The sequence below is a fragment of the Anomaloglossus baeobatrachus genome, chromosome 1 (genome assembly GCF_048569485.1).
Source record: "Anomaloglossus baeobatrachus isolate aAnoBae1 chromosome 1, aAnoBae1.hap1, whole genome shotgun sequence".
Classification (NCBI taxonomy): Eukaryota; Metazoa; Chordata; class Amphibia; order Anura; family Aromobatidae; genus Anomaloglossus; species Anomaloglossus baeobatrachus.
In genome coordinates, this window is record NC_134353.1 from 944,944,213 (window position 1) to 944,957,211 (window position 12,999).

The 12,999-nt window shown below is 50.4% G+C and overlaps 1 protein-coding gene across 1 annotated transcript in view; it reads right to left on the reverse strand.

Moving 5' to 3' along the window:
• Positions 1-12,179, reverse strand: part of TTC33 (tetratricopeptide repeat domain 33) — a 163,148-nt gene extending 150,969 nt beyond the window's left edge. The window contains exons 1-2 of the mRNA XM_075328794.1: positions 11,953-12,179; positions 7,132-7,358 (exon numbers count right to left, since the gene is read on the reverse strand). Of these exons, the coding sequence (XP_075184909.1) occupies positions 7,132-7,358; positions 11,953-12,159 (434 nt within the window). The 5' untranslated portion in view covers positions 12,160-12,179. The remainder of the gene's footprint in view (positions 1-7,131; positions 7,359-11,952) is intronic.
• Positions 12,180-12,999: the final 820 nt, after the last annotated feature.

Consider the following 12,999-nt stretch of genomic DNA (forward strand, 5'->3'; position numbering starts at 1 on the left):
TATACAGAGATACATGATAAGATCCTGTCTGCAGCCACCACTAGGGGGAGCTCCCTGTATACAGAGATACATGATAAGATTCTGTCTGCAGCCACCACTACGGGGAGCTCCCTGTATATAGAGATACATGATAAGATTCTGTCTGCAGCCACCACTAGGGGGAGCCCTGTATACAGAGATACATGATAAGATCCTGTATGCAGCCACCACTAGGGGGAGCTCCCTGTATACAGAGATACATGATAAGATCCTGTCTGCAGCCACCACTAGAGGGAGCTCCCTGTATACAGAGATACATGATAAGATTCTGTCTGCAGCCACCACTAGGGGGAGCTCCCTGTATACAGAGATACATGATAAGATCCTGTCTGCAGTCACCACTAGGGGGAGCGCCCTGTATACAGAGATACATGATAAGATCCTGTCTGCAGTCACCACTAGGGGGAGTGCCCTGTATACAGAGATACATGATAAGATCCTGTCTGCAGCCACCACTAGGGGGAGCTCCCTGTATACAGAGATACATGATAAGATCCTGTCTGCAGTCACCACTAGGGGGAGCTCCCTGTATACAGAGATACATGATAAGATCCTGTCTGCAGCCACCACTAGGGGGAGCTCCCTGTATACAAAGATACATGATAAGATTCTGTCTGCAGCCACCACTAGGGGGAGCTCCCTGTATACAGAGATACATGATAAGATCCTGTCTGCAGTCACCACTAGGGGGAGCTCCCTGTATACAGAGATACATGATAAGATCCTGTCTGCAGTCACCACTAGGGGGAGCTCCCTGTATACAGAGATACATGATAAGATCCTGTCTGCAGTCACCACTAGGGGGAGCTCCCTGTATACAGAGATACATGATAAGATCCTGTCTGCAGCCACCACTAGGGGGAGCTCCCTGTATACAGAGATACATGATAAGATCCTGTCTGCAGCCACCACTAGGGGGAGCTCCCTGTATACAGAGATACATGATAAGATTCTGTCTGCAGCCACCACTAGAGGGAGCTCCCTGTATACAGAGATACATGATAAGATCCTGTCTGCAGTCACCACTAGGGGGAGCTCCCTGTATACAGAGATACATGATAAGATCCTGTCTGCAGCCACCACTAGGGGGAGCTCCCTGTATACAGAGATACATGATAAGATCCTGTCTGCAGCCACCACTAGGGGGAGCTCCCTGTATACAGAGATACATGATAAGATCCTGTCTGCAGTCACCACTAGGGGAAGCTCCCTGTATACAGAGATACATGATAAGATTCTGTCTGCAGCCACCACTAGAGGGAGCTCCCTGTATACAGAGATACATGATAAGATCCTGTCTGCAGTCACCACTAGGGGGAGCTCCCTGTATACAGAGATACATGATAAGATCCTGTCTGCAGCCACCACTAGGGGGAGCCCCCTGTATACAGATACATGATAAGATTCTGTCTGCAGCCACCACTAGGGGGAGCTCCCTGTATACAGAGATACATGATAAGATCCTGTCTGCAGCCACCACTAGGGGGAGCTCCCTGTATACAGAGATACATGATAAGATCCTATCTGCAGCCACCACTAGGGGGAGCTCCCTGTATACAAAGATACATGATAAGATCCTGTCTGCAGCCACCACTAGGGGGAGCTCCCTGTATACAGAGATACATGATAAGATCCTGTCTGCAGCCACCACTAGGGGGAGCTCCCTGTATACAGAGATACATGATAAGATCCTGTCTGCAGCCACCACTAGAGGGAGCTCCCTGTATACAGAGATACATGATAAGATCCTGTCTGCAGCCACCACTAGAGGGAGCTCCCTGTATACAGAGATACATGATAAGATCCTGTCTGCAGCCACCACTAGGGGGAGCTCCCTGTATACAGAGATACATGATAAGATTCTGTCTGCAGCCATCACTAGGGGGAGCTCCCTGTATACAGAGATACATGATAACATCCTGTCTGCAGCCACCACTAGGGGGAGCTCCCTGTATACAGAGATACATGATAAGATCCTGTCTGCAGCCACCACTAGGGGGAGCTCCCTGTATACAGAGATACATGATAAGATTCTGTCTGCAGCCACCACTACGGGGAGCTCCCTGTATATAGAGATACATGATAAGATTCTGTCTGCAGCCACCACTAGGGGGAGCCCTGTATACAGAGATACATGATAAGATCCTGTATGCAGCCACCACTAGGGGGAGCTCCCTGTATACAGAGATACATGATAAGATCCTGTCTGCAGCCACCACTAGAGGGAGCTCCCTGTATACAGAGATACATGATAAGATCCTGTCTGCAGCCACCACTAGGGGGAGCTCCCTGGATACAGAGATACATGATAAGATTCTGTCTGCAGCCACCACTAGGGGGAGCTCCCTGTATACAGAGATACATGATAAGATCCTGTCTGCAGTCACCACTAGGGGGAGTGCCCTGTATACAGAGATACATGATAAGATCCTGTCTGCAGTCACCACTAGGGGGAGTGCCCTGTATACAGAGATACATGATAAGATCCTGTCTGCAGTCACCACTAGGGGGAGCTCCCTGTATACAGAGATACATGATAAGATCCTGTCTGCAGTCACCACTAGGGGGAGCTCCCTGTATACAGAGATACATGATAAGATCCTGTCTGCAGTCACCACTAGGGGGAGCTCCCTGTATACAGAGATACATGATAAGATTCTGTCTGCAGCCACCACTAGGGGGAGCTCCCTGTATACAGAGATACATGATAAGATTCTGTCTGCAGCCACCACTAGAGGGAGCTCCCTGTATACAGAGATACATGATAAGATCCTGTCTGCAATCACCACTAGGGGGAGCTCCCTGTATACAGAGATACATGATAAGATCCTGTCAGCAGCCACCACTAGGGGGAGCTCCCTGTATACAGAGATACATGATAAGATCCTGTCTGCAGCCACCACTAGGGGGAGCTCCCTGTATACAGAGATACATGATAAGATCCTGTCTGCAGCCACCACTAGGGGGAGCTCCCTGTATACAGAGATACATGATAAGATTCTGTCTGCAGCCACCACTAGAGGGAGCTCCCTGTATACAGAGATACATGATAAGATCCTGTCTGCAGTCACCACTAGGGGGAGCTCCCTGTATACAGAGATACATGATAAGATCCTGTCTGCAGCCACCACTAGGGGGAGCTCCCTGTATACAGAGATACATGATAAGATCCTGCCTGCAGCCACCACTAGGGGGAGCTCCCTGTATACAGAGATACATGATAAGATCCTGTCTGCAGTCACCACTAGGGGGAGCTCCCTGTATACAGAGATACATGATAAGATCCTGTCTGCAGCCACCACTAGGAGGAGCTCCCTGTATACAGAGATACATGATAAGATCCTGTCTGCAGCCACCACTAGGAGGAGCTCCCTGTATACAGAGATACATGATAAGATCCTGTCTGCAGTCACCACTAGGGGGAGCTCCCTGTATACAGAGATACATGATAAGATCCTGTCTGCAGCCACCACTAGGAGGAGCTCCCTGTATACAGAGATACATGATAAGATTCTGTCTGCAGCCACCACTAGAGGGAGCTCCCTGTATACAGAGATACATGATAAGATCCTGTCTGCAGTCACCACTAGGGGGAGCTCCCTGTATACAGAGATACATGATAAGATCCTGTCTGCAGCCACCACTAGGGGGAGCTCCCTGTATACAGAGATACATGATAAGATCCTGCCTGCAGCCACCACTAGGGGGAGCTCCCTGTATACAGAGATACATGATAAGATCCTGTCTGCAGTCACCACTAGGGGGAGCTCCCTGTATACAGAGATACATGATAAGATCCTGTCTGCAGCCACCACTAGGAGGAGCTCCCTGTATACAGAGATACATGATAAGATCCTGTCTGCAGCCACCACTAGGAGGAGCTCCCTGTATACAGAGATACATGATAAGATCCTGTCTGCAGTCACCACTAGGGGGAGCTCCCTGTATACAGAGATACATGATAAGATCCTGTCTGCAGCCACCACTAGGAGGAGCTCCCTGTATACAGAGATACATGATAAGATCCTGTCTGCAGCCACCACTAGGGGGAGCTCCCTGTATACAGAGATACATGATAACATTCTGTCTGCAGCCACCACTAGGGGGAGCTCCCTGTATACAGAAATACATGATAAGATCCTGTCTGCAGCCACCACTAGGGGGAGCTCCCTGTATACAGAGATACATGATAAGATCCTGTCTGCAGCCACCACTAGGGGGAGCTCCCTGTATACAGAGATACATGATAAGATCCTGTCTGCAGCCACCACTAGGAGGAGCTCCCTGTATACAGAGATACATGATAAGATCCTGTCTGCAGCCACCACTAGGGGGAGCTCCCTGTATACAGAGATACATGATAAGATCCTGTCTGCAGCCACCACTAGGAGGAGCTCCCTGTATACAGAGATACATGATAAGATCCTGTCTGCAGTCACCACTAGGGGGAGCTCCCTGTATACAGAGATACATGATAAGATCCTGTCTGCAGCCACCACTAGGAGGAGCTCCCTGTATACAGAGATACATGATAAGATCCTGTCTGCAGCCACCACTAGGGGGAGCTCCCTGTATACAGAGATACATGATAAGATCCTGTCTGCAGTCACCACTAGGGGGAGCTCCCTGTATACAGAGATACATGATAAGATCCTGTCTGCAGTCACCACTAGGGGGAGCTCCCTGTATACAGAGATACATGATAAGATCCTGTCTGCAGTCACCACTAGGGGGAGCTCCCTGTATACAGAGATACATGATAAGATCCTGTCTGCAGCCACCACTAGGGGGAGCTCCCTGTATACAGAGATACATGATAAGATCCTGTCTGCAGCCACCACTAGGAGGAGCTCCCTGTATACAGAGATACATGATAAGATCCTGTCTGCAGCCACCACTAGGGGGAGCTCCCTGTATACAGAGATACATGATAAGATCCTGTCTGCAGCCACCACTAGAGGGAGCTCCCTGTATACAGAGATACATGATAAGATCCTGTCTGCAGCCACCACTAGGAGGAGCTCCCTGTATACAGAGATACATGATAAGATCCTGTCTGCAGCCACCACTAGGGGGAGCTCCCTGTATACAGAGATACATGATAAGATCCTGTCTGCAGCCACCACTAGAGGGAGCTCCCTGTATACAGAGATACATGATAAGATCCTGTCTGCGGTTGGATTTGGCTTCTCTTGGTCAGAGGTGTATATATCTGAGCATCTCCAGTATATAGTGCCTGTCCTCGCTGCCAGTTTCCTGCGCGGCCCCCTCAGTGCAGATTTATGGGCTGTAGATGTAACCGTTACACGGCGGTGCAGCGCTCCTCCTGATTTGCGGCGCTCGCTCGTCAGACACGTTATGGCCGGGATGTTCTCGTGGAGGCTATTGATGAGGAGCTCTATGGGAGCCGCGACTCTGATCTGTGACATCTTTTTCTCACTAAAAAGTAAAACCTTTTGGTTCTGATAATAAATGTAAGAAATACACAAGACGAAGACGTCACCAAGAGGAAACGCGAGAAGGTGAAAGAGGCGGAAGAGAGACGTGGGACCATCTGCGGCTCCTCACAGCTCTGAGTAACGTGGAGTGGTCGGACAGCCCAAGGGGGGGGAACTGCACCCTCAGTCGTGCAGCCGGGGGGGGAAGGGGGGGGGGGGGGGACTGCAGCCTCGGCGGTTGTGCAGTCGGGGAGGGAACTGCAGCTACAGTCGTACAGCTGGAGAGAGAACCGCAGCCTCGGTGGTTGTGCAGCTGGGGAGGGGACCGTAGCCTCAGTTGTGCAGCTGGGGAGGGGACCGCAGCCTCGGTCTTGCCCCTAATATTGTAGGGCTTTCACTCTTCACATATTTTACCCGGAGGTAGATTTAGTAAACCCTTTACCTTCACAGAGGACAATTCACAAATCTTTTTTTTTTGGGAGTGTGGGGGGGGGGGCTGTAATGTCTATTTTTTTTTCCGTGCAGCCGATGCTCAGACTCTGAAGAAACCGGTGAGAAAGTAAAGACATTTTAACTTTCAAATAAACAATCCCTGCAGCCAAAACTGCTGAAAGTCAGAAACGTTCTCGTTCCCGACAGTCCCCGTCCTGAAGGCTTCTACTGCCCCCGTGTGGTGAGATAGGTAACTGCAGCTCACCCTGGTCCCCGGCCTGTATACTGCCGCTCTGTGCACTATATCCTGTGCGCTATATACTGTGCGCTATATACTGTGCGCTATATCCTGTGCGCTATATCCTGTACGCTATATACTGTGCGCTATATACTGTGCGCTATATACTGTGCGCTATATACTGTGCGCTATATACTGTGCGCTATATACTGTGCGCTATATACTGTGCACTATATACTGTGCACTATATACTGTGCGCTATATCCTGTGCGCTATATCCTGTGCGCTATATCCTGTGCGCTATATCCTGTGCGCTATATACTGTGCGCTATATACTGTGCGCTATATACTGTGCGCTATATACTGTGCGCTATATCCTGTGCGCTATATACTGTGCGCTATATACTGTGCGCTATATCCTGTGCGCTATATCCTGTACGCTATATACTGTGCGCTATATACTGTGCGCTATATACTGTGCGCTATATACTGTGCGCTATATACTGTGCGCTATATACTGTGCGCTATATACTGTGCGCTATATACTGTGCGCTATATACTGTGCACTATATACTGTGCACTATATACTGTGCGCTATATCCTGTGCGCTATATCCTGTGCGCTATATCCTGTGCGCTATATCCTGTGCGCTATATACTGTGCGCTATATACTGTGCGCTATATACTGTGCGCTATATCCTGTGCGCTATATCCTGTGCGCTATATCCTGTGCGCTATATACTGTGCGCTATATACCGTGCGCTATATACTGTGCACTATATACTGTGCGCTCTTGTGGGGGAGACTCCAAATACATCAATCAGTGATTTGCTCCAAATTCTAAAACCAAAAGTCACAAAAAAAAAGTACCTAAACGATGCCCTTTACGCACGACTATTTACACCCTCCACCTTCACAGAAGACACTTCCCAAATCTTTTTTTTTGGGTGGGGGGAGGGTAAACCGGCTCGCCCATCATCCTACCTTCCGTTGAGGGCCAGTAAGGCTCCTTCCTCCTTCATCCGTTTGCTCTTGGAGAGGTTGTCCTCCAGGAGAAGCCCCTTCTTGCGCTTGATGGAGTGGAGCCAGTGCGCGTCCTCGCGGTCCCCGCCGGCGGCCTCGTCCGCTGACTCCTTCTCGAAGTTCTGAGAAGTCGCCTTCGACACCCTCTCACCGATCTTCCTCTTCCACCCAAAGGAAGCCATTACCCACTATAAAGAACAGAAGAAGCCAAAATATAAACCCGGGGCCCATCGGGGTCACTGAAAGCTTTCTCAAGTAGCCTAGCATGGGGTCCTAAATCGGGACCCCCATGAAGAAGCCAACATCGCGCCATCACAGTCCCCTGAATTCTGTGCATTATTGTAATACCTCATTTCACCTCCGGGGGCACTGCAGGGTAAATGCACACATTATTGAGTTATATCTGATCACTGGATGTGGCGGGGGGGTGCTTTTAATATGTAGATGAATACAATGAAGGTTTGCATGCTTGTCATGGGAAGCAAAAAAGAAGACTGTGAGCCGTACTGCAGTCCCCTGTGAAATTAGGATTTCTGCCCCTCATCAGGTGACATGTGACCAGGCTTTGCGCTTATGTTATTCCCGCTGCTCCAATCAGCATTCTGCTTTTTGTCTTTTTAAAATCCGCCCTCCGGTTTCAGAGATATCCGCCTTTTCATTTAGGGGGCGTGGCTCACAGGCTCCTCGGGGGCGTGTCTTTAGGCTGTGAGCCACGCCTCCTTTGTACAGTCCATAAAAAAAGAGCCCTTATCTATGGAAAAAGATGGCGGATAAAAAAAAATGAATATTCAGAAGAGAAGGAAGAACATAAAAGCAAAAACTGGACCCTTTTACCTCGGTGCCAGATCCTCTATAAAAAGTTAATAAACCTTGTCATAGCATTTTGGCTCCTCGGATGCGTGTTTAATTCCCCCCCCCCAAACACACCCCCGAGGAAGCCATAGAGTGCAATGACACAGACTTCAGGTGGTCTCTATTTGTCTTTCCCCCCTTAACGTTGTACGTCTTTTCAGATAGTGAATAACATCACAGTCTGCCATGTCACTGTGTACAAATGGAAAGATGGACGCCATCCGGGGAAAAAGAGCAAACGGGGACCATTGAACTCCCTGTGCGCCCCTGCATCACCTCCACACTGCCCTGGATGATGGGAGAAGTAGTTGTTGGAGGATAATTGTACTCCGGTAACCATAGAAACAATCAACTAAAAGATAAAAAAAAACACCAAAGAAGCAAAATGTGGGAAACAAAATTTGTGTCAGTCTCAGAACTCCTGTGTGATCCATATAAATGACTGATCCGGTCTGTGAGAGGAGGATCCGCCGCTGCCTGACGCCCCGCCGCCCCCTGACGTCCTGCCGCTCCCTGACGCCCCGCCGCCCCCTGACGCCCCGCCACCCCCTGACGCCTCGCCACCCCTGACGCCCCGCCACCCCTGACGCCCCGCCGCCCCCTGACGCCCCGCCGCACCCTGACGCCTCTCGGCTCCCTGACGTCCTGCCGCTCCCTGACGCCTCTCCGCTCCCTGACGCCCCGCCGCTCCCTGACGCCTCTCCGCTCCCTGACGCCCCTCCGCTCCCTGACGCCCCTCCGCTCCCTGACGCCCCTCCGCTCCCTGACGCCCCTCCGCTCCCTGACGCCCCTCCGCTCCCTGACGCCCCTCCGCTCCCTGACGCCCCTCCGCTCCCTGACGCCCCTCCGCTCCCTGACGCCCCTCCGCTCCCTGACGCCTCGCCGCTCCCTGACGCCCCGCCGCTCCCTGACGCCCCGCCTCATATTCACGCAGGGTGGACTTACTCATCCAATGACCACTTTTCCCTATCTGTCGGATTGTCCGTATTTCATTTGATTTTTTACCATTTTCCAAAAAGAACAGAAGATTTCCACAGAGTTTCCCAGTAACAAGTGCGTGAGGAGGAGACGCCATACTGGGAAACGCTCAATGGGCACCTATGGAAGCGATCGCTGCAGAAGCTTCTCTGGCATGGACGACTGACATAGTGTGACCAGAGACATTGGAGAACACGTAGCAGCGATTTCTGGAGCCATACTGGTCTTGTTACACACAGCAACCAAAAGAAAGCTTATAATGCAGTGGATAAATGGCTGCTGTGCTCTCATCAGTTGCTATGGGCAACAAGGTTCCAGCAACACAGGCCTTACTGGTCATATGAGTCTATACACTGTGTGCAGAATTATTAGGCAAGTGAGTATTGTGAGCACATGATGCTTGTTATACATGTCGTCCTACTCCAAGCTGTATAGGCTGAGAGCCAACTACCAATTAAGTAAATCAGGTGATGTGCATCTCTGTAATGAGGAGGGGTGCGGTGTAATGACATCAACACCCTATATAAGGTGTGCTTAATTATTAGGCAATTTCCTTTCCTTTGGCAAAATGGGTCAGAAGAGAGATTTGACGGGCTCTGAAAAGTCCATATTGTGAGATGTCTTGCAGAGGGATGCAGCAGTCTTGAAATTGTCAAACTTTTGAAGCGTGATCACCGAACAATCAAGTGTTTCATGGCAAATAGCCAACAGGGTCACAAGAAGCGTGTTGGGCAAAAAAGGCGCAAAATAACTGCCCATGAATTGAGGAAAATCAAGCGTGAAGCTGCCAAGATGCCACTTTCCACCAGTCTGGCCATATTTCAGAGCTGCAACGTTACTGGAATATCAGAAAGCACAAGGTGTGCCATACTCAGGGACAGGCCAAGGTAAGGAAGGCTGAAAACCACCACCTCTGACCAAGAAACATAAGATAGAACGCCAAGACTGGGCCAAGAAATATCTTAAGACTGATTTTTCAAAGGTTTTATGGACTGATGAAATGAGAGTGACTCTTGATGGCCAGATGGATGGGCCAGAGGCTGGATCAGTAAAGGGCAGAGAGCTCCACTCCGACTCAGACGCCAGCAAGATGGAGGTGGGGACTGGTATGGGCTGGTGTCATCAAAGAGGAACTTGTGGGACCTTTTTGGGTTGAGGATGGAGGAAGCTCAACTCCCAGACCTACTGCCAGTTTCTGGAAGACAACTTCTTCAAGCAGTGGTACAGGAAGAAGTTGGTATCGTTCAAGAAAAACATGATTTTCATGCAGGACAATGCTCCATCGCATGCATCCAACTACTCCACAGCATGGCCGGCCAGTAAAAGTCTAAAAGATGAAAAAATAATGACATGGCCCCCTTGTTCACCTGATCTGAACCCCATAGAGAACCTGTGATCCCTCATAAAATGTGAGATCTACAGGGAGGGAAAACAGTACACCTCTGGGAGCAGTGTCTGGGAGGCTGTAGAGGCTGCTGCACGCAATGTGGATCGTAAACAGATCAAGCAATGACAGGATCTATGGATGGTCGGCTGCTGAGTGTCATCAGAAAGAAAGGTGGCTATATTGGTCACTAATTTTTGGGGTTTTGTTTTTGCATGTCAGAAATGTTTATTTCTACATTTTGTGCAGTTATATTGGTTTACCCGGTGAAAATAAACAAGTGAGATGGGAATATATTTGGTTTTTATTACGTTGCCTAATAATTCTGCACAGTAATAGTTACCTGCACAAACAGATATCCTCCTAAGATACCCAAATCTAAAAAACCCCACTCAAACTGCCAAAAATATTAAGCTTTGATATGAGCCTTTTGGGTGATTGAGAACATAGTTGTTGATCCATAATAAAAAAAATCCTCTAAAATACAACTTGCCTAATAATTCCGCACACAGTGTACGTCATCACTGGGGGGGGGGGTCAGTGATCAATCAGGGGAGACATCATCATGGGGATGAGGGATTGGTTGGGAAAGCAGGATTTTGTATTTAAAAAACACAAAACACTTTTTGGAAAATCTCTGGAAATCTACACTACATGGTGATAAAGATTTCTGCACAAATTTTTCTCAAATATTGACATTTACAAGGACAGCAACTGTACTACCAAGAGCAACCAATCAGAGCTCAGCTATCATATTACCTGAGCAACCAATCAGAGCTCAGCTATCATATTACCAAGAGCAACCAGAGCTCAGCTTTCATATTACCTGAGCAACCAATCAGAGCTCAGCTATCATATTACCTGAGCAACCAATCAGAGCTCAGCTATCATATTACCAAGAGCAACCAGAGCTCAGCTTTCATATTACCTGAGCAACCAATCAGAGCTCAGCTTTCATTTTACCAGAGGAACCAATCAGGAATAGGCTTTCATTTTACCAGAGCATCTCATGATAGCTAAGCTTTCATTTCACCAGAATAACCAATCAGAGCTTGGCTTTCATTTCACCAGAGCAACCAATCAAAACTCAGCTTTATTTTCAACAGAGCAACCAATCAGAGCTCATCTTTCATTTCGCGAGTGCAACCAATCAGAACTCTGCTTTCATTTCACCAGAGCAAACAATCAGAGCTCAGCTTTCATTTTACAAGCGCAACCAATCAGAAATAGGCTTTCATTTTAGCAGAGAAACCAATCAGAGCTGTCTCTGCTGACCGCTGCAGCCAATCCCTGGGGCAGATCTTCTGTGACAGCTGACTTTGGAGTACTAGGTTGTATTTGCCGTGACGCCGCACCGTTACATGTGCCGGGCCGGTATACAGAGGGCTACGTTACAGCGCTCACATGACGCAGGGTCGCAGTTTGCCGCTGGCTGAGCCTCAGTTACACAATAAATGGACAATCCCTCTAATTTCGGCCTTGATATGGCGCAGCCGCTGCCCCTCGGCCGCCCGCCCGCCCGCCCGCCCGCGCTCCACTCTGCCCCGGGACTCCTCGCCCGGATTTACCTGCAGGAGCTGCTTATATTCTCTCCTTCCTCCGTGCACAGCATCGGCGACAGCGGAGACTCCGTACGGACAAATATGAGCGTCCCAAGAAAACCGAAACGGAATTAGGACGCTGTACGGAAAGAAGAAGCATTTTCCCTGGGTAAAGTCATTTTCGGCCTTGACTGTGAGTTGCAGCCAATCGTCAGCGCAGTAAGTGACTGACATGGGTGACGTGTGGTCACGTGTTGCAGAGTTGGCACGTGACTATTTCCAGCCAATCGTGACCTGCGTTGTAGCGGGAGGCGATTTGTGTACCGTGTAGAGGGGCTGCAGAGAATGGCGGCTATAGAGGGCGGGGACCGGACCGTGTGTGCGGGATTGTGGTCTCTAAACCCCATCACAGAAGCTGCCGATGTGTAGAGAGCGATATATCTGTATGACTCACGACAGCCAATCGGATCATTGCTTAGAAATGGAGGTGGGATCTGATTGGTTGTTATGGGTAACCACATCCTATCAAAAAAGAGTAGCCGCCCTGTGCATTGTGGGAGCAGTGGTGGCCGCCCGGTGCATTGTGGGAGCAGTGGTGGCCGCCTGGTGCATTGTGGGAGCAAGGATTTCATTGGTGCCATGGCATGTTGATCACGTTTATTGCATTTTCTGGCCGGTGTGGTGACCAAAAACATGGCGGTTCTATGTGGAGAATCTATAACCAGCTCTATCCGGCCGCCTGCCCCGGGCTCTGCGGGCCGAGGCTCCCCTGCGCCAGGCCTCCGCGGGCCGAGGCTCCCCTGCGCCAGGCCTCCGCGGGCCGAGGCTCCCCTGCGCCAGGCCTCCGCGGGCCGAGGCTCCCCTGCGCCAGGCCTCCGCGGGCCGAGGCTCCCCTGCGCCAGGCCTCCGCGGGCCGAGGCTCCCCTGCGCCAGGCCTCCGCGGGCCGAGGCTCCCCTGCGCCAGGCCTCCGCGGGCCGAGGCTCCCCTGCGCCAGCCTCCGCGGGCCGAGGCTCCCCTGCGCCAGCCTCCGCGGGCCGAGGCTCCCCTGCGCCAGCCTCCGCGGGCCGAGGCTC